This window comes from Strix uralensis, chromosome 19 (genome assembly GCF_047716275.1).
Source record: "Strix uralensis isolate ZFMK-TIS-50842 chromosome 19, bStrUra1, whole genome shotgun sequence".
Classification (NCBI taxonomy): domain Eukaryota; kingdom Metazoa; phylum Chordata; class Aves; order Strigiformes; family Strigidae; genus Strix; species Strix uralensis.
The window spans coordinates 8,203,026-8,229,370 of NC_133990.1; the positions used below are offsets into that span (position 1 = coordinate 8,203,026).

The 26,345-nt window shown below is 51.4% G+C and overlaps 2 protein-coding genes across 11 annotated transcripts in view; one reads left to right on the top strand and one right to left on the bottom strand.

Moving 5' to 3' along the window:
- MYOCD (myocardin) overlaps window positions 1-6,391 on the top strand; it is a 39,412-nt gene extending 33,021 nt beyond the window's left edge. For 7 of the 10 annotated variants that reach the window (XM_074889252.1, XM_074889255.1, XM_074889245.1 and 4 more), the window contains 3 exons: window positions 1,934-2,047; window positions 3,016-3,073; window positions 3,755-6,391. In XM_074889252.1, the coding sequence (XP_074745353.1) occupies window positions 1,934-2,047; window positions 3,016-3,073; window positions 3,755-4,323 (741 nt within the window). In that variant the 3' untranslated portion in view covers window positions 4,324-6,391. The remainder of the gene's footprint in view (window positions 1-1,933; window positions 2,048-3,015; window positions 3,074-3,754) is intronic. The other 3 variants (XM_074889246.1, XM_074889248.1, XM_074889249.1) reach the window with 3 other exon arrangements.
- A 9,416-nt stretch (window positions 6,392-15,807) lies between these two features.
- MAP2K4 (mitogen-activated protein kinase kinase 4) overlaps window positions 15,808-26,345 on the bottom strand; it is a 102,190-nt gene continuing 91,652 nt past the window's right edge. Inside the window, exons 8-11 of the mRNA XM_074889755.1 lie at window positions 22,544-22,621; window positions 21,373-21,521; window positions 17,939-17,984; window positions 15,808-16,753 (exon numbers count right to left, since the gene is read on the bottom strand). Coding sequence (XP_074745856.1) covers window positions 16,640-16,753; window positions 17,939-17,984; window positions 21,373-21,521; window positions 22,544-22,621 — 387 coding nt within the window. The 3' untranslated portion in view covers window positions 15,808-16,639. The remainder of the gene's footprint in view (window positions 16,754-17,938; window positions 17,985-21,372; window positions 21,522-22,543; window positions 22,622-26,345) is intronic.

Sequence of the window (26,345 nt, forward strand, 5' to 3'; positions counted from 1 at the left end):
CTTGGGAAGATAGAACAGGGCTTGCAGTCAGGGTCTGCAGTCAGATAGAGCTTATGCTTCCCCACCAGAAAGTTGTCGCTTCAGCATCCACCACTCCTCACTCAGTCCTCTGGACAGGTACAAAAGCTTGGAGAGGGGCGCACATTGCCAACTCACAAAAGCAGCACAAGGTGCTGCTGATCACAGCCTCAGTTCATCCCAACATCCTACCAGGGTTTCCCAGGCAGCAGTAACACGTGTCATACAGTCTGTAAACCACACACGATGGTGCAAGGCATGCACACTGCCTTCAGGGAAGATGTACAGCCAGTGCACACTGAGTGCACAACAGCTGCACAGTAGAGCGAGAGCCACTGCAAACCACCCAGGGCATGGGCAGGGCAGCTAATGGCCTGCAGTTGGCACACAGAAGTGTGCAGCAGGAGCTGGGCAGTGGCGTGCAGTGCTGCGAGGTGGCAGAAAGTGGGACACAGTGTTGTCTCTAAGCCATTCAGAGAAGGGTCAGATAGGTGACAGGGGCAGCTGGCACACAGCACCGCCACCGAGGTGGGCACTGAAGAGCAATCTAGGGTGAGAGCGGCGGAGAGACAAAGCGCTGCCAGTGGCATGGGCACTGGAATGCAGTGCTGTCGGGGTGAGGTAGGCAGTGGGGCTTGCTGCTGGAGTGAAATGGGCAATGGGGAGCATTGCTTTGGGTGAGCTGGGCAATGGGACCAGTGCTGAGGCTAAGCTGGGCAGCGGGGCAGAGAGCAGGGGATGCAGTGGGCAGTAGGATGCAGTGGTTGACCTCAGCAGAGGGGCATGAAGCTGTAGAGGTGAGCTGAGCAGTGGGGCAGAGCTGCAGGTGCAGTAGGCAGTGGGACAGAGTGCTGCGAGGTGATACTCTGAGGGGGGCAGCGGAGATACACTGGGTGACTGGGCAGCGGGCAGCGAGCATCAGCAGGGAGCAGCAACACCTCCGGGGCATCTCCAGCTCCTTCCTCACTGCCCGAGTGCAAGGGGCATAGGGAGGGGACGGTCCCATGGTGTCCTGCAGCTCATCCTGGCTGTGACACCACCCACCCTGGGCATTTCTCTGCTGCCTGCAAGGGGCCCCCAGAGGTGAGGGTACCTTTTCAGCTACAGCTCCCTCTCTGTGCCCAGCACTGGAGTACTGTCCCCCACAAGCCAGGGGTACTGTTCTTCCCAGCCACCCTCCACAAAAGTGGCCAGAATATGCACATCCAGACTGAGTGGCCTCATTCCTGCCTTGGATCCACTTCTGGATCCAACCTGCCTGACAGGTCTGTGCTGCATCCCCTGGCACTGGCTCTCATGGTGGGGAAGGGCACACAAGAGGCTAGAGGCAATGGAGACAGCAGCTGTCAGGCACTGGACTTTCAAATGAGGTCCCTCCTGCAAGGGGGGGCTGGCAAAAAACTGGCACTGATATGCAGGTGTTTGGCACAGGCACAGGGAAAGTCTGGGTTCGGACCTGGCGGTGTCCCTTTTGACTGGCCTTCCGTGGCCTGGTCTCTGTGAGATGCCCCTGGGCAAGCGCTGATGGAGAGGGTCCCTCGCAGAGGGGCTGAGAGGCAGCTGGCAGCCAGGGAAGCACTGCATCACTGGCTGGGTGAAGCCCAGCGCCAGCAGCCCATTGCTCTCCCCCTTGCTCTGCACATTCCCAGCTGCACTGAGGATGCTCTGTGGCACCATGTCTGTGCTCCGGCAGTGATCGAAGGTCAGCCTGGCCCTGGATCTCAGAGCTAGCCTGACGGAGCTAGTTTACCTCCCTCTCTCCTGCCCAAAGGCCAGTCACTTTGAGCTGATGTGAGCCACAAAATTGTGAGTTTCCCTGGCACCACACTGGCTTCAACAGAGGAGAAAGAGATCTGGGCCTCCCTCCGTGCTTCCCTGTGCATTGACTCCATTTCCCTGTATTTCCCCCACGCAGATGGCTACACAGGCAGGTCAAAAGTTTTCTATTCCATCCCCAAGTTTTTGTAAGTCAAGCCCAGCCCTCTCAGAGGTAAAGCAGCCTCCACCCTATGAGGATGCAGTAAAGCAGGTAACTGCATGATTTTTATTTTCTACAGGGATAGGGCTGCACAGGGTTTTCTTTTGCAGTTAATATAATTCATTTGCAGGAGTTACAACCCATTATGGGGTCTCTGGGTAGGACAAGCCTGTTTCCATAAGGAACGGGCTTTTCTTGAAGAGTTAATTGCTGAATGACTGCCACAAAGCAGTCAGAAACCACGTCGGATGGGATAGCACCTTCTGTGCTGGTAAAAGGCGCCAGTCCACGATGGGGTCCTGGCATCCCACACAAATATCCCAGGACTTCGGTGTACTCTTCTTTGGGGTGTTCAGTGCTATGTGAGAAACAGACTCTTGAGCATTCCCAAGTCACCAGGAAGCCTCACCTTCCCTCTTTAGCCCATTAGCAAAGTGCCCACTCCATGCCGTCTGCCTCCCTTAGCCTTACCCTGGAGCTCCGTTCCCATGCAGAGGACTGTCTCCATCGCCCATGAACCCCTTCTTGTGAGAGTCTGTCAGCAGCCTCAGTGCCAGCCATGATGGTGCCTTGAGGAAAACGGAGGGATGCTGCTGGCAGTGATAAAAATGGGTTTATGCTGGCTGGCAGAAAGTCCTTCCAGTCTCCAGTCAGGGAGAGGAGGAGGAGGATGCGTTGCCCCCAGGGAGCTGCAGGGAGAGTAAAGAGGCATATGCCAGTGTGAGGTGCTGGGTCCAAAAAGTTGGTGTGTCCTGGTGGCCCTGGGAAGAGGCAGTCTGTGGTGGCCACTGGTCAGCAGCAGGGCGGGGGGAACCTGGCGCTGTGCTCCCCAGATCCACCGTGCTTGTCCCAGGTCCCTGTAGTGCTCACCTGAACGCTGCTGCCAGCCCCGTGTTGGAGTGGCATCTCTCCTGCATGGGAGAAAGCCGTTTGTGGGCTCTAGAGCCACCTACCCAGCTTGTGGCCAGAGAGAGTCTCCTCCTAACGTCCTCTACTCTCCTCTTTGTCGTTTGCTGCAGCAGATGACACGAAGTCAGCAGATGGATGAGCTTCTGGACGTGCTGATTGAGAGCGGAGGTACGCACTGCTTCCCTGTTCCCATCCAGGGCTTTCCCTCCAAGCCAGTGTTGGTCATGGGGCTCAGTGCACTCTGTGCACCCCAGCAGAGCTGCCCGAGTTAAGTAAAGCTTTCATTTGCCCTCCCTGTGCCAGCAGCCACTGAGATTGAATCCAAAAGCATATTGGCCCTCGCAGAGCCTGCTTCTGCACATGCAGACCTGGTGGAGTGGTCTGAGCTTGGTCATCACCTCTGCAGACTGCGCAGAGAGAAGGGACGGCAGGGAGGCAGCCCCATGCACAGCACTGCCAGCATTCTCCCCACACAGAGCCCCCAGTGTCTCCCACCATTCCCAGTGCTGCCAGTGCCATCTCCCACATAGAGTACTGCCAGTGCCCTCCCCTGTGCAAAGTGCTGCCTGTGCCCTTTCCCATGCCCAACCCATGCCCAGCCCCATGGGGACAGCTGCCAGTGCTCATGCCCCAGGGACTGTGTCCAAAACCAGGGGAGTCATGGTCAGAAAGCAGGAACGTGAGAAGCTTCCCATGGGGAGGGTGGGCGAGCAATGTCAAGGGGTTGAGCGGGGAGCGGGTCTCCGTAGGCATGCCCAGGAGCCCAGCTGGGGAGCTGTGGTCATGCCCCTGTGCCCAGCAGTGGTGGGCACTGCCAGAGCACCTCAAATCCCTCTCATTTGTTGACAGAAATGCCAGCCAATGCCAAAGAAGATCGGTCCTGTCTCCAGAAAGTACCTCAGATAACGGTGTCTACAGGGAACTCCAGTGCTTCACTCCCAAAGTCTTCTGCCCCGTTCGAGCAGGTGCCCTCAGCCCAGCTCCCCTTTGATCACTGTCCGGGCAGCAGTGACACTCACCTCGAGGTCCTGCTGAATGCCCACAGCCCCCTGGGGAGGGTCAGTGAAATTGCCCTGCTGAAGATGGGGGGAGAAGAGTCCCACTTCGAAGGGATGATGGAGGGGTTCTCTGGAAAAGCCGCAGATGAACTGCTCACCTCCCAGGAAATTTTACAGACTCCCCTTTCGCCTATGGAAACCCAGCTCTCCCCTTCCCCTGCCGACGGCTCCGGTTTACAAATGAGTTTCACTGAGTCTCCATGGGAAACGATGGAGTGGCTGGACCTCACTCCCCCCAGCTCCGCCACTGGCTTTGGCTCGCTCACCGCCGCAGGTCCCAGCATCTTCAACATTGATTTCTTAGATGTTACCGATCTCAATCTAAACACCAGCATGGACCTGCACCTGCAGCAGTGGTGAAAGGGAGGATGGTGGAGGCAGGATACTGTAAACCTGCAACAACCAGCACAGTGTTTCTGTCACACCAGAGAACACGCAGGGCTAACATGCCACATCCAGGGGAAACTGGAGTCATTTTCCCAGCATATAAACTTGTCTGAATTTCCAGTTACTGCAAATTGACAGCACAACAGTTCTGGTACTTCGGTTTTCTTCCATTGACACGTCCCCGCAGAGGACACCAGTGCCTCTAACAACACTTCTTTAGATTGACAAGAACTTCAGTTTTGTTTCTTTTATCTTTTTCCCCCCAGTTTTAGCAGTCACTCGTGAGAACTGGAGCAGCTCATGACAAAACTATGTGGTGAGGAGACCTCACCTGGGCAGCAATGGGGAATCATGGAGAGGCAAGTCCGTTGCTGCCCTCTTCTCTACTCTCCCACTGCCTGCCCAGCCCTTTAGGCAATCCTGCTGGGCTCATCTTGGCCATGCCCAGGCCAGGGGGTGTGGGAGCAGGGAGGCTCTGCCCAGCCAGAGAAACAAACACACTTCTCCGCACTGCCAGGCTCACCTTGCTTCCTTCCTCCTGCCCACGAAGCTGCATCGCCCAGTCCCCTGCGCAGCTCTGCTCCAGCTGGATGAGAGATGGAGACCACCGTGTTCGTGGTGACACCTTGTCGTGTCCCTGTGGTGCCTGGTGGGGTTGAAAGCCCAGGAGCTGTCCTGGCTGCAGTCTGAACTGGAGCAGGCTGAAGCCTGTGACCTTGGAGCGGCGAGCTCTGGGTGCTGGAGGCAGCTGCTCAGGCTGCAGGTGCAGGTATCGAAGGGACATGGCAGCCCGGTGGAGCTGCTTCGTCCCAGCTGGTGTGGTACAGACTGAGATGTGTGATGTGCTTCGGTCCAAGGCAGGAGCAAGTTGTATGGAGAATACAGCCAGGGTTTGGAGGGGCTGACCTCTGCACAGGCAGAAGTCGGGATGGATCTCCACCACCTTGCATGCCCTGGGAGCAGGGGGAGCCAGAAACGGACACTTGGCAACCGGCACATGGGGCAGGACTGAGCGGGCCCTTGCATGGCTGCAGTTTTGTGTGAGTGTCTGCTTTTGTTGCCTTCACTCCTCTGCCATCCATCCCTCCACCCTTCTTCCCGTTCCTCCCTGACCCCCAGCAGTCATCCCTTCCTCCCAAATTTACTCCAGCGTCACTGCTCACTCAGCCCAGAGCGGGGCCATCCGGAGAACAGCTGTGAATCCCTGAGCCTAGAGGAGCTAGTTCTCCCGAAGCCAGCAGAGATGGATGCTCTCCTGCAGTGATGCCTCCTGTTTGAAGTCACCAGCATTTCTCCTATGAGTCTCTGTGCAATATACTTCCTCAGGCTCTAGCGAGAAGGAGCCTTTGCTTTACTTCTTGGCTTCCACCAAAGAACTTGCTGCAGACTGTTTGATGGACACGTCTACTTCTTTGCAATTCTGGTTTTGCCAAAGTAAATATTGTTGCTGACAAAGATTGTTAAACTATTTACAGACTGAGTGTATTTAATATTTGTGTTACTGGAAGGACAGCACATTGGAGGTGCAGCAGATGGGGAGGAGGTCTGGCATGAGGGGCCCACGGGCAGTCTGGCCGTGGCTCCCGTGGGGCACTCCCCCCGGGGGTGCTGGAGCTGGTGGAGGAGGCTCTGCCGCCCCTGCTGTGTCTCCAGTTCGTGGCGTTGTTGCATGCTGTATAAAGCACGTGGCAGTAGCTTTCAAGTCACTATTTAAAGCATCACTTTTCTATTGTACAACTGGTCACAGTGCACGGCTAGGATAGACAACCACAGGTTGCATTTTTTAAAAATAATTTCTTTTTCTAAGTGAGAGATTTTTTTCAAAGCCGGTCCATGGAGAATATTAATAGCACTTGAAACAGCGTAGCGTTGGCTGCTACACTGCATCATTGTACAGGGCTTTCCAGATAACTTTCTCTTCTCAGCAAATGTATTTCCTTATTTAAAGGGATGCTGTCAGCTTCAAACTTGTAAGCAAGCACATTTTCTTACCTATGTTACCAGCAACACCTTCATTATTAAAAACCCCTTTGTCTTGCCACTCCGTCTCCTCGCAGTTTGCTGTTCGATTTTGCCGGCTGGCGCAGCCACAGCCATCCCAGCTGGTATCAGCTCTGTGCCCTGCAACAACTACGGACCTTGCAGGAGCAGAAGTATTTCTTTCACAGCAGCGGTTTTTCCTGGAAGATTTCTAAACAAGCTAGCTGGAGTTTGCTGTTTCTGAAGGCTTTTTCTTCTGTTGGCTTTTGTTTCGCCTTGTTCTCCTGCAAACCCCGCTCCTCAGCTCTGTGTCCCCTTCTAAGGCAGTGGTCAGCACCTGCCCCAGCCCTTTGCATTTTCCAGCAGCCGAGCTGCCAGTGGCAGTGGGCTGCTGGCCACAGGGCATGCCGGAGCCACGGTCAGAGCCCTCCCCAGAGCTGAACCTCCCACAGCCCACAGGTGAGCGGCAGAGAGGGCTGGAGACCCCTCCCCAGGGACACCCTGGCTCCTTCTACCCAGCACCCATTAGTTGCAGTTTCTAGATCCTTTGCATCTTTCCTTTGATTAAAAAAGTGTTCCCAGGACATTTGCCCACCTGTTTGCAGGGAGGGACTGCCTGTGTGTCCACGTATCAGCTTAAAAGGTGAAATGATCCTGAGACACTGCAGAAGGGAATCTGAAAAGATGTAGATGAAAAAAGTGACTAGTTCCTATGAACATCTTTTAATCTCTAAACCACACCCTGCAACCAAGTGGGCTGTGATAGATTGCCTGGGCTGAGCCAAATTATGGTTATTCAGAGAATGAGAAGACAAGCCTCAGTCTAGGATTGTTTTGGGAATACTGATGGACCAGAGCACTCACCTGTCCCACCTGCCCGTTGAGGAAACCCTGCCTGTGTTGTTCAACCTGCAGAAGAGGAGCTGGGAGGATGTGCTGCCAGTCTCTCATTGTAAAAGGCAAAGAGCAGGGCGAGTGGTACAGGCAGTCACAGCTTTAAAGTGCAGGGAAGATGCTTCTCAGGTGCCAAAGTTTGGAGCAGAGCATCTGGGGAGGCTGAGTCCAGACTAAGGTCCTGCTGTGGGGCAGAGGGAGGCATCAGAGGGTCCCTGAGGTCTCCTTCCAGGCACCGAGGGATACCTGCAGCAGAGATCCTCCACTGCCTGGAGAAGAACTCAGTTCAGCTCTGCCCCAGCCATGGGTTGTCCAGTCCCACCAGAGCAGCCTCCTGGGAAAGCATGGGCCATGCTGTCAGGACAGGACACGCTCTCACCTCCCATCGCCTTGGGACAGTCCACACTCAGCCTTCGATGTGTGGGTGATTGTCCCACACAGGCTGTCCCAAGGGATTTAGGGTCCTGGGGTTTTCCTTCCTGTTGACACCAAGCTGGAGGATCCCAGTGATGCCCACTCTCCCTGGGTCTTCCTGCCTAAAAAACACAGGAAATACAAAGCCAAAAATAATTCCAAGAGTCCAATTTTGCCTTTGGCAAGTTTTTTAAACGCGAGATGCCTAGCTCAGTGCACCATCCAGTGTTTCGTTCATGAGAGGCACTGAGATGTCAACAGCATCTTTCCACCAGCTCCCAGGTCAAGGCAGACCATGTTTTAGGCAGTTTCCCTCCCCAGTGACATGGGGAAACATCTGTTTCTCTGCCCTGGAGGTGTGTGGGATGAGGAGGTAGCAGAGGTAGGAACTTGCATGTGTCCATCACAGACCCCTGAAACATGGAGGGGACCAAAAGACCCAGAGCCCAGCACCACAGCTGCCAGTGCCTTCCCCGTCACCAACACCCTGTCACCCTGTGACAGCACCCCCATCACCCCTTGCTGCACCCCAGTGCCACCCCTGTACCCACAGCAGCCCCCAGCCCTCTGCAGCTGCCCGCTGACCAAGGGCCCCTTGGGCTCCTCCTGTGCACAGGCAGCTCTGGCTCCTCCTCACCCACGCAGAGCCCCCACTGGCCCCACACCACCACGTACAGCCCCCTTGTACCTGCTCACCAGCACAGGACCCTCTCTCACCCCACTCCGAGCACACTGCCACCCACCAAACATCCAGATCACTCTGCTCATCCCTGGCCAGTTCCCCCAAAGCCTCTGCCTGCTTCTCACCCCAAATCACTCAGGGGGGGACCAGGGCCACTCCTTACCCATGCACAGACCCTCTGCACCACCTTGACCTACTGTGAGGTTCTGAGGTTCTCAGAGGGCTTCAGCACAGTTGACATCTGGTTTTAAAGCCCAGACACTTGTTCACTCTGGAGCATTGGTAGTGATGCAGCTGTATGGCCGGGCTGTTTTGAGAGCACCAAAGCAATCTGCACGTCTTGGCTTACCCACAGGACAAGATGACCTTCATAGACGACAGCACTCCCACCCTCAAATTTCTACCAACTCATTGTATGCAAGTTAGGGACTAAGTTCCTTGTATTCCTACAAATTTCTTATACTCAAAAGTTTGTTGCATGCAAAAGGAAACATACTTTTATACAAAGTCATTAATTTACTGCTAGTTTCATTAGCATCTTAAAAGTTGAATCAGAAAAATAGTTTTAGTCCAGTTACAATGACACTAATAATTTGTGTTACATACGATTAAAATCAATGCTGACAGACCTCCTTGTACCCACTCACCTTTCCCGGGGGCTCTGCTCACCTTTTGCTACTTCTCCGGGGCTTTCAGCCTGGAGGAGAAGGGTGCAGGGTGCCATGGCGTGTGTCAGCATCCTCACTCTGCCAGGAGAAGCAAAGATACTGATGTTGATGGGTTTTTCCTCCTTAACCTACAATCGGCTGTAGGAAACCAGGGTAATTTTTACACTTTGCTAACATGCTCATTCTTCCTTGGTATATAACTCCACATTACCTCTGAATTTCCTGTACTTTGTGTGATTTATGGACGTCAGAGGCTTGTTCTTTGTTCTTTTTGTTTAAGACTGGTTTTACCCAACCCCCCCAAATTACATTCCTTTGATGACCACTGGGCACTGATGAGGTGCTTATAGCCCTGGGGTCTCTGGCATCATCCTGTGCCTGTTCCTTCAGGCCCCTGGTGTCACCTGTAGTCCTCTGCAGTGCATTTTACTGTAGAGCCATTGATAGTTATTTATACACAGAACTACTTGGTATTACCAGCTATTAGCTACAAAACACATACAAAACAATGTGTTACATCGCCCAATTGTAGGAGAGCTAAAGCAAAGCAAGTAATGACCATCTTGTCATTAGATAATTGCTGTTACAGCTAAACAAGCTAAAGCTCAGGCAGGCTAAGACTAGTTCAGACAAGGTCTGACAAGTCCTGAGACCCCTTTAGTTTAACCACAAGGCCGTGGCCTCATACAAGCAGCAGCACTGCATTTAGTGGGCTTCAAAGCTACAAAAGCATGAGACCTCAAGAGACGCCACGGAGCACCTCCTGCATTGCTCATCTGGTAAAACATGTTATCCAGGGACACTCTGAACCTCTCCCATGCGAGTAAGCCCCCCTTGCTGGTGCCAACCTCAGTCAGCACCATGCAAAGTGGCTCTGGCCCCCCTTGCTGGAAATGCCCCTACATTCAGATCACACACTGGTGGCAGTGATCCCATCCAAAAGGTGGCTTCAGCTGCACTGACTTTTCTGCAGGAAGCAGGAGCTGACTGGATTTCAAGGTGGTTTCTCCCAGCCTCTTGAAATTAGGATCAGATTCAAATGTCTTCAAGAAATCACTGTGATGTGGAACCCCAGGATCTGAATCTTTCTTTCCTCCTTCCTTATTTGCTTCCCTTGTGCTTTTCCAGCTCAAACAAGAGGGTGAAAGAGAAAGAAACACAGGGTTTTGGTGCAGGGAACCAGAGGAATGGGGTGGTCTGCACTATGTAGAAGGCTGAGCTACAACTTCCCATTCTGCACCCGTCACTGTTTTCTCCATGTTTTGGTATTTTTTCTCTTAAAGCATCTTCAGCTGCACAGGATGTGCTTGATCGCATGGAGCAGCACTCCCAGGTCATGTTTCTGTGAGCACTGAGGTTTCAGTGTGTCTCCTGTGTCAGTGGTGGTGAGGTGGTCACAAACTGGAGGGCTCACGAGCCAGTTCTGCAAAGCCTGGTGGGCCTCATAATGAAGCTCTTTCTTCTCATCTCAGAAACCTGCAACAGGCTCTCAAGACAAATCACTTGTAATCAGTCCATCATGAAGCTGTCAGTGTGCTGCAGCAGATGCATCCTCAGTCTGTTCTGAATCTGGTGAGAAACTTGTTTTCCTTGGAAGGTCAGGCAGGTTCTCCCCCTCTTCTCAAAATAATCCGACTGACTATAATCTGGATTGCTGCAGCGTTGGCTGGTTCCATCTCTATCCAATAAGGTGCACTCCTGTCTGGCCAAGGGAGAGAGCTGCCTCCATGGTCAACCACTGAAGGAAATTTTCTTCCCAGAGGCATCTGATTTTTTGCTGCCCCTCATTTTCTTCTTATCTTTCTATCTGAGATGGCTGATTTACATCAAGCATGGACCAAATTCGGGAAAAGAAGGGACAGAGCAGAAATGCTCTAGGCAGGACAACGGGACATGACTGCCAATGAGCCAGAGCAGGTGTCTGGTGTCTAACGAGACATTAGGGTCACACAAAGTCCCTTCTCTGATGGTTTTTGGTGTAGCTCTGAGGTCTGCACCCACACAAGCACAAGCATGGACACCCACACAGATACCACAGGTTTTACACACAACCTTGCAAGCAAGCACATGTTCTCTAGTGCGAGTAGGTGGCCTTTCTATACACATCAAACCCTTTCAGCCTTCCCACTTTCTGAGCCTGCGTGTGCTTTTGCAACTGTTCCACAGCTACACCTGCAGAGTAACATCTCTGCACCCAGCTCTTCTGATGCAGCTGAACAGAGATTTGTTGTTTGGAGATGCTGTTTTCTTCTGACAGTAGGGCCTGCCCAGCCCTTCCATCTGGGATTCATGCAAAGATAATGGCTTCTAGTCACAAACTGTCTGGCAGATACCCCACAGTCCAGCCAGGCAGCCTGCTCTGCTATTTTATTCCCAATAAAACAATGGCACTGTGTATCTCCAGAAGAGGGAGTTTGTGCTTCATCCTGTTCTCCAAGTGTTTGCACAGCTTTAAACATAATGGAAATATTCAAGAGATGCTTTCTTTTCTTATTCATCAGAGCAGCCACTCCTTCTTTCCCTGGACCCTTAACATGTTCAAAGCAATGACCACGCTTGTGATTTGTATCAGGAGTCAAAGTGAAAATGGAGCTTTTTTTTCTAAGCAGCACCTATGGCATTAACGCAGGCCCAAACACTTCATTTATACCTACTGGGCACCAAAGGAGACAAGAGGCTGGGATGAAGGCTAGGGGAAGGAAGCCAAGCAGAAGATTAGTGGAAATACAGACCATGTAACTCAAAGTGTTCCTGACTGGAATAGGTGGTGGTGCACATCTGCATTCATACTGCTTGGCTCCAGGCAGGGACATGTTTGAACTCATCCAAACCTCAAAGCTGGTCTTGGAGTTCCACAGACACATAATAATCATAACAGGGCACAGTATGCTTTTTTGGATGCTATATAATCCTTGGTGAAGATCTGAGAAGCACCTCAGCCATGCAAGTGGGCATAAAGGTGTGAGGAATTAGCGTGAGGTGCCAGTCTGGACCACCAGGCACAAAGAGAGTTGTCAATGGCTCAAAGTGCACCTGGAGGCTGGCTCAAACATCTGCTCCTCAGCCTTGGCACCAAGTGCAGAAACCAGGGCAGCCTCAGAGCCCATGTGGTGGCACAAAGGGAGAAGCCAGATTTGACCATGGACCTGGTCATGAAGCCGATAGAAGGACTGCCAGCCCCAGGGCTGGAGAAAGCCATCATATGTCACTCAAGCAAGGAACGCTGGAACTGCCCAAGGGCTCAAAGGAGCAGCAACAGTGGCACTGCACAGGCGTGGGTCCTGTCTGAGACACTAGCAGCATCTGTACTGCCTTCAGCAGTGACATAATGACAACAGGGTCCTCAGCAAAGGCAGTGAAGTCCAGAGGGGCAAGGAAGAGTCCACAGGAGGAAAAACTGAGCCTGAGTTCAACAAGAGGCAACTGAAAGGAACTGAAATGGCTGCAAATACAGTCCCTTCTGCATGCCACAGTCACAGGGGAAAAGAGCCGAGAGGGATCCGCTCCCTCCTGCAGAACATGGGAACACCCAGTGCAGGGATGTGCAGGTGGACTCGCATCCAGCCCCCGGCTTCTTTCAGCTCCTTGAGCTTCCTCAAGAACAAATCTGAGGAAGCAAAGGTAGGTTGCAGTGCAAAAGGAACAGAATCCCGGAGCAGCTCCAATTCATGGAAAAAGGAGCTGCAAGGTGAGGAGCTGGGTCCTCCAGCAGCTGCCCAGGACTCTCCCTGCTGTGTGGTCAGAGTTTGTCTTCTACTGGGAGACCACCAAATCAGGGATCTTGGATGCTGGCTGAAGAGTGAGGACAGCAGGTGGTCCAAAAATGTCCAAAGTATTGTGCTGGCAACAAGAACCTTCCAGAAAAAGGCTTGTTGTGGTGGAAACACTGAATATATGCAAACTGACAGACTTCAACTACCATGAACCTTTCACACTGTGTATCAGGATGCAGCAAGACTTTCTTCAGCTCCGTTACCTGCTTTCCCTTCTCTGACAAAACTGTCACACTCCAAGTGAAGAGACACCACAAGAGCCAATGCCAGGTTACTCCACCGGGTTGTAAGCACCTCTGGTCGTGAGCTGTGGTATGACCAGTGATCCCTGCCGGTACGCTCTGGCTCTCCCCTCACAGAGCTGGCACTCCTGGGACAGGCCCATCAAACCAGTCCGAGCACTACAGGCACTCACGGCCGGTCCCTCTCCCCCAACACCGTCTGCTTTCCCAGTGCTGCTGCTGGGGCCCAGTTCTGCTGCTTGCCTGGACAGTCTCCAAGCCCTCCGTGGCCTCCAGGCAGGAGAGACACTTACCCCAGCACCAGGAGGTTTGGCAGGAGGAACTACCCAGGACTTGGTACTCTCAGACCATCTGGACTTTGCAAAAATAAAGGAAGTCTGTAAGGCTGTGAGCATCAGCTGCCCTTTCCCCAGACGGTGGGCACAGCCATCTGCCCTCCTCGCAGGGACAAGGCGTCCTAAGCCAGCAGAACACCCCTGTGCAGCAATCAGGGCTCACCTGAGACGCCCCAACAGCACAGAGAGCTCAGCAGTCTTCCAGAGAAAGAAAATACATACAGGTCTCCCTACACCTTTTTTTTTTTTTCTTCCACCTGGAGAAAAGGCCTGGAAGCCAGATATTTCAACAGCTTTTAATGAATCTTGCCATTCACGTCTGACCTTACAAAATGAAAATAACAAGGTCACAGTCGCATCCTAGTTTTATTACAACTGACCTGCAGGCAAAAGGATAGAACTATTACATAAACACTCTGATCCATGTATAATATCTTAAATAGAAGAGGAAGTCAAACCAGGATACCGGATAAAATATTCTGAAGCTCTTTGAAGCAGTTATGTTCCTGAGCTCCGTTTTACAGACAATAAGGCAACATCCCTGCACATCAGCTTTTTGATAATTTTTATACATTTTTCTATGGTACAAGAGAAAAAAAACAGAGTTCACAATGTACAGTTCTTACACTATTTTCACAGCTTCTGAACACTATACACCTTTTTTTTCTTTTTTAATACATTGTAATAAATGGTGCACCCTTAATAGTTTATAATAATCTATGCTTAATATGCTAAACCTGTCCTTCTGTACAGCCACCCATGCCACAGCACCTCAATCCTGACTTTGTCACTGGCAGCTCAAAGCTTCGCATTTCCATTTCCCATCCGCCAAAAGCAAACTGGTCGTGCTGCCAGCGGGGAGCTCCAGACGGGGTGGGCACCAGAGACGGGAGCCCAGCCTTTCCGGAAGAGCAGAGCAAGGCAGTCGTTTGCGTTAGAGGGAAACTGATTTTGGGGAGGCTCCATCTCAGTGTTACCTGTCTGAAAGGTTTTTGGGCTCCCTGTCACTGGGGAGATGTGAATCTGACCTTAAGGTCTGAAAGGTGGGGGCAGCAGCAGAGCACTTCTGCACACACCTATCTTCACTGGATCTGTGTCTCTTCAGGGCCCCGCAGCCAGCACGCCACGAGACCCGGCATGCCCGAGGTCCTGTTACAGGTGGCTGAAGGCTGGTGAGATGAATCACAGCTGTGGGGATTTGCCAAGTCTGAGGAAAGCCGAGTTTTCTGAGGCTACAGGGCTGGGGGGAGAATTACCGCTTTAGATACGCTACATATCCTGTTCGACATCTTCCACATGATTCATCAGAGCTGTTGGGAATGACTAGTTACTTCAGACACCTCTGCCTTGTCCATTTTGGGAAGACTTTAGAGACTGCCTCACCTGAGGAGCAGCCCTGGAGGAACACGCTGCAGGCAGGGCAGGAGCACTGCACCTCCCGGCCCGGCTGGGCACACTGTGCCCCACGGGTGTCACCTCTGCGGCTGGAGAGAGCTGTGCCCGGCGGTCACAGGAGCACGGCCTCAGCTCTCCTTCCCCAACCGAGCAGCTGGGGCAGGGATGTGCTGGTCTGCAGGGCTCCCACATCAGCCCAGTTGCACTTGCTAGCGTTGGTTTGACACGGGAAGCCCTTCCTTGGGAATCCTGCCAGTACCGCTGCATTTTCACTCCCATCACGTCTCTGGCCCTCTGCGTCCTGTTGTTGGTTTTGCCGCAGAGCTTTGACAGTAGGTTGCTCTAACATTGATGAAGTCCTACCAAGTGCCTAAACTAGACAACTCAAAATGGAAATCAGAGACCCTGCAGTCTCCATTTCATCCCTGGTAAGCTACTAAATGCCTGAAAACTGCAATGTTTTGAACAAAAAAAATGTTTTCTGGAAAAATTAATCTTTGAAAAATATGCCAATTTTTAAAAAAATGACTAACACCCTGTTTTCCTCAGCAACGGGCCAGACAATGACAGCTTGCCTGGCCTTGCTGGGTCAGCTAAAAGCCCACAAGGCATTAGATGCTCCCTCATCTCCACCTCATCCCTACCTGCACCAAACAAACTCAGTGAGGTTCGCTCTAGGGTGCAGAAACAAGAGCTATGGAGGGTCACATAAGAGGTTAAATACTCCCAGAAGGTGGTGAACAAAGTCTCCAGCAAGCTAAGCAGAGCGACACTCGCAGCAGTGGGGCGGAGGGGGCAGCCCCAGCGTCCTGCTCGCAGCGCTGAGGTTTGGTCTTGTGAGGGACACCGGGCTGGGAGGCGGCAGCGCTGCTGGGCTGGTCTCAGGGTCAGTGAAAGGCACTAGCATCAGGGCTGGGGACAGTGAAGAACATGAGAAATATTGGCTAGAAATCACAGACATTCGTTTGTGGCTCATTAAAACAGCTGCAGACTTTGTGAGTGGCACTTGTCGAGGTCAAAGCAAAGCCAGCTGGTGGTGAGCACTGTGCAGCTATAAATCAGGTCACAAGCAGGTTAAATTCAATTGAGTAGTTTAATAATTCTTCAGGTCAAAGGTCTTATCTTACCAGGAAACAATTTACAGGACACCTAGTTAAGAGTGGCTGGCTTGGTAAAAGGAGAAAGAATACATTATGTCCCATCTCTGAATAGTTTAATGTTAGCCTCTTTCAACGCAACATATTTTTGGTAAAGACATATTCACTATATTTAACATGATCTCTCTTTAACAGGAAGTTCAGCTGAGCACGCTGTCCCCAGAAAGTACACTGCGACTGTAAAGCAACAGAATTTCATAGCAGTAAATCTATTGCACTTTGTGAAGAATAAAATTCTCCTTTGCCTTTCTAGCTCCAGAAGGCAAAGCATCTCGTTGATTAAGCAAGTTCTTCTCCCTCCAGGCAAAGTCTCTTTAATGTTCAGACAGACAACGCCTAACTTTTGTTTGTTTGCTTTTTATTATTACTTGAAACAACAATTGGAAGAGTTTGAGAGAAAAATCTTTCCAGTAGCTGCTGAGAAGTCTCCAAGTTTTGAGTCTAGAAATGAATTTTAGGTGCTATCCAATCACGGTCAACAAATAAATGTACTTATTTCCACATTTCATGAATATGTCCACAAAAGAGCAAGATGAGGTCTCTCTTTGACCAACACTAACACTGTGTGATCAGGTATTACAGGGATGCACTTTATATGTGACAACAGTATACAGACAGGATGGAAATAACACCAATATTATTGCACATGGTGTCTGGGCGAGCATTAAAAACACTGCAATATGTGATGAAAATTCTTTACAGCTTGTTTTCTCTCAGCCCTTTTTCTAGAGTTTGATGTAGCAGCAATATCAATCGACGTACATTGGAGAGCTGGGAGTTGCTGGCATTTGATCCAGGATTTTACAAACATAGCATGCAACATCCACTGTGCGTTCCTCATACATCAGGATGAAAGGATGTTTCTGGAATCAGATAAAAAAAACAACAAAGTTACAGTCGCTCTTCTGACACATGCTGGCTACCCCAGAAAACAGCTCAGTGTATGGATTTGCCTGATGCAGGAACACAGGGCTTGGTGGTGGCTGTAGGACAGCAGGACATACAGCCTGGTCCGTGGTTGTTACATACAGGGCATCAGTATCTTAAATACACAGCACGGAGGTGGGGCAGGACTCCAGGAGTGCCAGGAACTGCTGGGCAGGAGGCAGGGAGGGTGCAGTATTAGCAGTACCTGGCTCCTTTGTGAATGGACCTGTACTGAAATACTTTCAAGAGAGGTTCCATCATCAGCCTTCTCAGCAATGGGGAGACAGGAGTGACAGGCAGACATGGCTTCTGGTGGTCAAACTGGAGATCAGGACCCAAACCCAGTTCTGAACCCTGTCCCTCTGCCCAGGAGGCTGTACTGGCCAGACCCGCCTCAGAGCAGCTGGAAAGTAACACCACAGTGACCCTCTCGGCCAGGACACCAGATAAACTCCTTTTGTATCACACCACCACCATCAGGGACCCAGGGCATGGTTTCACACATCCCTGAAGAGGTGGTTTCCAGATGCCCAGAGCTCCTTGAAGGTGCATGGGTGCTAAGTGTGACTTATCCAACCCAGAAGCATCACTGCATCTCATCTTTTTGGGCCCCCCATCACAGACAGACTCTGCCAGTGTCCTACTCCAGAGGAGTCCTACTCTACAGTGTCCTACTCTTTCAGGTCTCACTTTTGACTGAGCACTCCCCACCTCGCTGTGTGACCTGTGTGTTGGAGCAGTAACACGTGACAGTGCTGGCCAGCAATCCGACAGGGCTCCTGCACAGTACCAGCACCTCAAGCAAAGGCATCATTCACAGGACACACCCAGCTCCTGCCCAAGCCTGCCCGCTTCAGGGATCACTGATCCGCTGCAGCTGGGCGTCTCCCCCATGCTGATCTCCCGTGTTTGTGTACAGACACTAATGATCTCGGCCATCGCCATGACCACAGGCCAGGGACAGCAGCAGGGAGCTGGTGCTCTTCCTCGGGCTGTGGAGCTGAACACCCCGCCTCGATGGCCCGAGAAGACAAGGAGGGACCTTGGACTTGTGACCCAGCCCCGCTGCGTGACCGGCAGAGCTGCGACAGCCAGCGCAGGCAGCCACGCTTTGCACTCACCAGAAGCTCTTTATACTTTGGCCTTTTGGACTCGTCCTTTGTAAGGCTAAAGAAAGCAGAAAGAGAATTAGGAGAAGGTGAGACTGGGCAAATTGTCACAGACATCAAATGCAGATTTTTTACGCACACAATGTTGAATCCTGCTGTCGCAGTGGGACTCACAAGCTTTTCTCTTCTGGAAAAAACATCCTTGTGCTGTGAGTGACAACAGAGACTCTCTCCCTCCCTCCCCACAGGGGTGAACAACAAGTGTGGCCACCAACAAACCCTGTTGGGGACGGAGCCCAAGGGAGATGCCGGCGGAATGCCATCCCCACTGCTGCCGCCTCCAGACAGAAATGGGTTTGACTGCAGCACCAGTTTCGGGCAGCAGCACCAGCCCATCCTCCATGCAGCGGGGCTCAGAGGCAGAGAGGAGCCAGCGCTGCCTGCCAGGGCACCGCATCACCCCCTCCGCATGCGCGGGCAGGGGCCAGGCCGTAGCAGACAGCAGATGGACAAACCACCCTGTGGGGCCCGGTCTGGGCTCCCAGGCCCTTCTGGCTCATCCCCAGCACTGGTGGCACATCTGATGCTGAGCAGGCCACCAGTGCTGGGAAGGGACAGGAGAGGTGACGCGGCTGCCCAGGGGCAGCTGGGGGACAGGGGGGCTGGCTGGAAAGCGTCCCCTCCCACAGGGCTCCACTGGCCCCAGGACCACCTGCTGGCCACCCAGCCCCAGCACAGCGCAGGGGGACAGCAAGCGGCAGCAAAGGCCACCAAAATCCCCGCAGCGGGGGGGCACGGTGGTGGGGTGCAGGAGAGGGGCTGGGGACCAGAGGCAGAGGGCTGTGGAATGGGGCTGGGCAGCACCGGCAGCCCCTGCCCTGGGAGCCAGAGCTGCACCACTGGGAAGACAAAGGGCGGATGCAGCGTCTTGTGCAAACCAGGGGAGTTCAGTCTAACTCCCAACAGCTGCATTTCCATCCCCACGGGCTCTGGCTGGACCTTTCTCGAGCTCCAGCACTACTACAGTGTGGCCTCAAATTATTCGGAGCAGCAGAGGGTAATTACCGCTGCAGGCCGGTGCTGCTCTGCCCTGTGACCTGCCTGTGGAGCTGCGCAGGGGCAGAGGGGCAGGAAATCCCGCGGCTGCTGCACAAACATCCTCGCTTCAGGCTTTTGCTACCCAACAGCGATTCATTTCCTGACCTCAGCGAGTCCAGGAGCTCGAATACACTCCTCCCAAGACCTTTAAGTCAGAACTTCAGCTCGCTAACCAAGTTTTGCTCTGAAATTTCCATGCACGCTTTCATAAAGCAGTCCTAGAAATCTTTCATTTCTTTTCCAGCTTGACATGAAGCTGCGTGTCTGGAGTGGCCGTTTGCAGCACCAGGGGCCGGAACATCTGATCTCCTCCGCAGGCAGCCCAGAGCTCAGGAGCTCATGGCCCTGCCCGTGAGCACGGTACCTCTGCCAGCACCAGGCTCCCGAAGGCCAGACCCAGAGCTCGGATACTCTGAGAGTTCTGGAGCAGAAAGCTGAATTGCTGTAAGCAGTTACAAGAGGAATGTGACTTCAGATAAGCATCTAACACAGGGAGGTAGACTGAAGGGGAAAATGTTCCACCCAGGCATTCACAGCACTGTTGGAATCCAAAGGAAATTGGAAAAAAAAAAAAAAAAATCCCAGAAAGTTTTTAACATTATTGAAAGTATCCTTTCCTCACTGATCTATCACAGTGAGCAGGCAGCAACACTGCAGGACTCAACAACATTCTTCCTGATCCTTGAATGCACAAAAATAGAAGATTCACATCTGCAGGGATGCCCAGATTTATGCCATCACCTAAAAGCACAGCCTTTTCGAGACTCACCTGCCTGCTTAGTAACACCAAAGATTACTGTTTGCACTTAACTAAAGGTTATTAAGAGAAATATTTATTACAGTGTTGCTATGAAGACATCATAAATATTCCAGGCAGAATTCAGATTATTTACAAAACGAGATTAAACAAAAAACAGAATTAGGCTGAAAACTGTCCTGTGCGTTATGGCTGTTCCAGAGCAGCAGGCCCTGGAAGGGGTGAATGGGCTGGAAATATGAACTGACCCAATCTGACCCATGGGCCAAAGATCCCGCTGTTCAGCAGAGATGCCACGCAGACTCCTTTGTTGGGTGATCTGAAGCCAAGCTCACCACTGCATGCAAGGCAGGAGAGCACGCTCCTGGCTTTGCAAACTCTGTAATGATATGGCATCTCTACAGAGAACTATGTGGGAAATAAACTATTGCTCGTACTGTACATGGGGAAAGCAACTCTGACTTTCTAACCAAATGCTACACTGCTTCTGACTGAAAAGTGGAAACTTCTTTTGAGCAGCAAACCGTTCCGATGCTCTATTTTCTGCAGCCCAAAGACAATAACCAGGCCTTCCTTACAGCCAGCTGGAAAGTGGAACCTGGCCTCCGTAAAAATACATCATTCCGAAAGAAAGTAAAATCCAAATGCAAAAAACATCTCCAGCAGATGGAAAACCTCTTGAAAGTTAAAATTGTCTAGAGTCGAGTCTTCCTCGAGCTCCGAGATTGACACCCCTGTGCTGGGGATGTCCATCACCTGGGTCTGCCCAGGGCAGAAAGTCCCAGAAGACAAACACGGGTCACACTGATGGATCTGTGTGCTTCAGTATTATGTTAACAAAATTATGCTGACCACCTTTCACATTTTGATAGAAAAATGCTTCATCAGAAAATTCATAATCTGCCCTTGACCTAAGCAGGACCCCACACACGTGGCAGGCAGACTGACTGCCCCTAGCCCCTCCTGCGCCAACACCGCACATTCTCCATCCAAGGCTGACTGCACTGAAGAGGCCCTGCCCTACAGAAAACCATCTCCAGCCTTGATCTTGACATGTGATTGACACGAGACATGAAGCCAACAACCACGCAAGCCACCCGCTACAGGTCCTGGGAGTCACTGCGCTGAGCAGAACTGGGCCAGAAGGCTCCTGGACTTGCCAGACAAAAGGCAGGACCAGTACAGATCCTCTGCTCAACCACAAGACAATACTGCCAGGTGTCTCGGGCTTCTGCCTGCAGAAGGGAAAGAGCAGGTTTGTCCCAAGGCTGTGTCACACCAAGGAACAGGATGAACAGGCCAGGCCCTTACCTGGTCATGCAAACCTCCTGCCACGGATCTTATCCTGCCTCCCCTGAGCAGACTCTCAGAGGTTTTCTCCTCATCCCTTCCCTGATGAGCAGTTTCCAAAGGTGAGCCTTTCAGCTCCCAACCAGACAAGTCTCCCATCACCTCCAAACCAGGGTCCTCACCCTCCCATTGGTGCAGGAAGTGAAACTAAGCTAGCAAGTGCTTGGCATGTGACCGCTGCCAAATACGTAGCAATGACAAAACAAGTCAACTTCAGGTGCTTTCAGTAAGAAACACTTACCACAAGTTGACGAAGTTGATGAAACTTGGGGAGAACTCCCTTTCCTCTGAGTTACTCAGCTGCGGTGGGTCTCCTTTTACTACTTGTGTCAACTGGTCAAACACACTGTTCCACTTGGGGTAGGGGAATCGCCCTGTGGCCAGCTCATACTGCAGAGAGACAGCAGCAGCACCAGGCAGGTTACACAAGGTAAGTTCAATCAGGGTAAGAAAATGTCTGCAAGGACCCTGAACCCCCTAAAAGGAAGACTAAAATGAGATTCTTCATCCCACTCCCTGTATGAAGCTCAGCTGAGAGGAGGGAAAGTTTTACCCAATATTAAGTTTTGCTGCCTACATGAGAAGCACCTCCAGATTTAACCCAGCTATGCCATGCTTTCATGTTGACAACATCCTCTCCTGCACTGACTAAAAAAAGAACCAGTGCTCTTACTAAGGTGTTCAAAAGTAGGAGAGTAAAGTCCTCCAGTCCCTTTCCAAGCATCCTAACAGCCACAAGAGAAAACGGATCATGACAATCACACAATTACAGAATATCTCAGGTTGGAAGGATCATTGAGTCCAATGCCCTGCTCCTCGCAGGACAATGAAAATGAGCATTTTAGAACCCCAGTGGGGAAGACAGAAGCTGCTGGTTCGTACTTATTGCTTCTGCTTCCTCTTAACCACCTCGAGAAGTGAAGATCTTTTCAATTTATCAGTGTGTGCACCCAGCAGTGCTGTGGTTAAGCCACAGAGGAATCAGCAACCAGGACCCAGGATTAACTGAAGTCTTCTGCACAGCCCAAGTACACCAGATGCCAGGGCTGCCAGAGGCCTATTTACACAGGTTGGATGCTCTGTTCTGCACCACCACACTCACCATCCCTTCTCATCTGAGATTTTGAAGACAAAATTCATTTATGATCCATAACATCTTCCCTGTTCACACCTTTTTCTCTGCAAAACATAGTGGCAGCTAAAGGTATCCTCAGGGGTGCAGGCGAGCCATCTGCCTCGAAGGGATTTCTGTTGTTTCTGAGGCAGGAGGTGCCCACTGCAATCACAACATGCAGCAGAGCTGGGCTTTGCTTCAAGCATGTGTTTGACCCCAACCATCGCACTGCAAAGCCACCAAGGCTACCCACCAGGAAAGTACCACGCAGCAGAGGGTTTAAACCCCACTCACTCACCAATGTAATTCCCAAGCTCCAGACATCTGAGCGGACGTCATAGCCTTGCCTGGACGCGCTGGGATCTATCCTTTCAGGCTGAAACAGAGAGAAGGACCAGTCAAACACTGTGCCATGCGGGAAGGTATGAGAAGCATCTGCAAACTTAGAAAAAAACTCTAAGCTCGTCCCACCAGGCAGAGCCTGGCGCAGCTCTCGAGGCAAACTCGTTGCTAAGGGCAGACATCCAACCCCAGCAGAGAAACATCTTAAGGAATCAAACACTGATTTTATGGAGGTATAGGGTAAAAGGTGATCTGTAATGGCAACTCAGCACAGTCCAATCCTTTTTTATTTTTTCCTTCTGTACAAGCAGCTTGAATAATTGTTACTGTCTGTCTAGTTTTGTTTAACTTTGGGAAGTCTTTAACACGAAGTCTTGCTTTCTCTGTTTTTACAGAGAAGTTGTCCCTAGGGTATCATAAGAACTGGAATAAACATCTTCTTATCCACCAGCCTGGGAAACTGATGTTCAGCAGCGTCTGTCTGAACTCTTCTTCCCAACTGTCTGCTGGTTGCTAAACCTTAGGAGGCATTAAAAACAACGCCTTTTAAGAACAGCTCTTCTTTACGAGGTTTTGGGCATCCCTTGAAGGCACCTATGATGTTACAAGGTCTTCAGACATTCAAAAAGTTTTCCACAGAAAACAGAATCAAGCCAGACATAGGTGATTTGCACCTAAGAGCGAGTTATCCAGAGAGGTGAACCAGCACTAAACATCTTTATGTTCTGCATGTCATCTTTATGAGAAACTTCAATTCTGTCTTCTTTTGTTAAAAACGCAATCATTAAAATGTCAAAAGAAACAGGGTCTCATGCAGTTTTGACTACAACAATAATAGAAACCTGAACGACAATAAAATACTAAATTATCAGGTACAGGAAATACTATGAAAGCCCTGGTTGCTTTGTGAGCTACATTTTAATACAATTTCATGGCAGCTGCCAGCTGAAGAGTGACACGCCATGAACAAAGTCCCTTAGTGCAACCTCAACCCTCCAGCGGACACCGCACAAGAAGACTACCATGCTCCTACAATCCCTCCCAGCTCCTCGTGGCATTTCTGCTTGCTCTGCCATGCTGCTAGCTCTCCTCTTTGCAGCCCACCACTTACAGGCGGCTGCCCCAGCTGTGACTGCTTCCAGACCTATCCCATTCCCTCAGTCACCAGGATCTTCTCCAACAAGGAAACTTGCCCAGGCCACCACCCACACAGAGAAGGGAGACGTTTCCACCAAGCTTCAGTGGTTCTACACAGGGATTTTCCTACAACCGTCGCGTGTCCACTGCTCCTCAGTACATAGCATATTGCCTTCCCAGAGCCACTGATGTGTTTTATCACCCTTACTTGTAGTTACAGTATCTGCTTTGAAACAGGCTGGCTTCAAAGGCCAGCCCCTGACCACGCTGCCTTTTCCACCCTCCTAGGTCTGCCCTTTGCTTTCTTATCCTTCGGTTATGGTTTCCATTCATCTTAAACTCAGGTATTAGTTATTCCTCTCATGACTTGGATGGACTTTTCAACAAGTCTGGTGGAAGAACATGCAAAATAATAAAATTACTAAAATTCAACTCTCTTAAACGTAGCATGCTCATCTTGTATCGCATTTATATTGCAGGTAAACCTGTGCTTCTAACTGCTCATAGCTCAGCACCCTGCCTTTGCATGGATGAGTTCAGTCTTTCATCATTGGGTATACCATATCTACAGACTACCAATTAGCTGATAAGGAATTAATAGCAAATATAAGCATCTATTTCTTTAAATGTGGAGAACAGAAACGTAATGACAATTTAACCCCGATTTTGTAGCTGAGACAGTGGGCAAAGTACGTGAAAACAGCAAACGGGATGAAGATCTGAATGGAAAATGTGTATTCCCAGTCCCTGCTACTTGCTTATTTGAGGGGAAGTTTGACAAGCATTGACCATCCAGGATGTGGATGCTCTTAGATGTTTCCAGGAACTTACTGGACATTTCAGTAAGAAGCAAAATGTCTCAAGGAGAAGCTTGTGGGTGAGCACTGGCTCACACTCAGGCTCAGAAACGACAAGAGGAGCTCAGACTTATAAATTGAAGCTGTTCTCTGCTCAGAAGTAGTACCTGGAATAACATCACCTAATGGGTACAAAAAAGGTCAAAATGCTCTCAGTGCTACATTTCTGTGGACAGTCCAAAATATTCATGAGACAGCAAACAGAAAATGCCAGCAGCAGGAATGCAGACAGAAGAATATAGCATCAACAACGGACCAGGCGGCAGGCACCTCCTCTGTGCCCTCGTACAGAAGGTTACAGGCTGAAAAGAAGTTTCCAGGGACTCTCATCAGTCACGCTCATGAGTGATGCTGCACCTACCCTGCCCTGTCTCAATGCCACGGGCAGCGTGACAGACCTGCCCCTCCCCAAAAGCCTTCTCTGCCTACAGCCCCCACACAGCCCCTCCAGCACTCCCAGGTCTCGGGCCCCAGAAGAGCCAGACTTGATCAGCCCAGCAGCACCCCGCTGCTGCGACCGCAGCCCTGCCTCCAGTCCTGCCTCCCCTCTGCGCAAGGCTCTCACTGCATCCTCTTCCCTCCAGCCCCTCCTGCCAGACGCTGGTGGCTGCTCCTGCCTGCTTGGTTCCAGCAGGCAGAGATGGTGTGAAGCACATCAAGATATTATCCCTTCCCTGTCCCTCAGGCACAACAGCACTGTGGCCAGCAGGTTAAGGGAGGTAAATCTCCCCCTCTACTCTGCCCTGGTCAGACCCCACCTGCACCACTGCAGCCAGCTCTGGGGTCCCCAGCACAACACAGACATGGACCTGTTAGAGTGGGTCCAGAAGAGGGACACCAAAATGATCTGAGGGCTGGAACACCTCTCCTGTGAGGACAGGCTGAGAGAGTTGGGGCTCTTCAGCCTGGAGAAGATGGGAAGACCTTGTTGCAGCCTTTCAGTATTTAAAGGGGGCTCATAAGAAAGATAAAGACTTTTTATCAGGGTCTGTGGTGACAGGACAAGGGGCGATGGTTTTAAACTGAAAAGTAGATCTAGATTGAGCATAAGACTGACATTGTTTACAGTGATGGTGGTAAGACACTGGAACAGGTTGCCCAGAGAAGTTGTGGATTCCCAATCACTGGAATTGATTGAAGTCAGGTTGGATGGCACTTTGAATGACCTGATCTAGTGAGTAGCGGCAGGGGCTGGACTAGATAATCTTTGAAGGTCCCTTCCAACCCAAAGCATTCTGAGGTTCTACAGTTCTATGATTCTATCAGTGCTACCTGTGCTGCAGGCTGCTATGGACCCCTGCCCCACAGTGAGGCAGCTCTCCAGGGGCATGGCTGCTATCCATGCCAGACCATAGGTGTTTTGGCAGCAGAAGATGGATTCCACAGGTGGCACGTACCTTCCCACCATGAATATCAGTCACTTCACAGGAACAAAGACCACCCTGTGCCAAGAGACTGTCTCTCGCCCCACACACACTGCCGTGGGACATGGTGCCCGTGTGACAGATGCTGGTGTGCAGCAACGGTGGCAACGGCCCAGCCCTGCACACTGCTGGGGACACATCAGGACTTCTGGAGGCTGCCACCAGGCACCAGCCAGCACAGGGCCACACAAAATTATGGCGATGGTGGCCTTGCCAGAGATGGGACTCCCACGCTGCAGATCCACAGGAATGTGCCGCAGCAGAGTGAAGCAGTTCAGAGACTGCAGAAGGAGGACTCACCTTCCATGCAGTGAATTACAGGACAGCGTGGAGAGCAGGT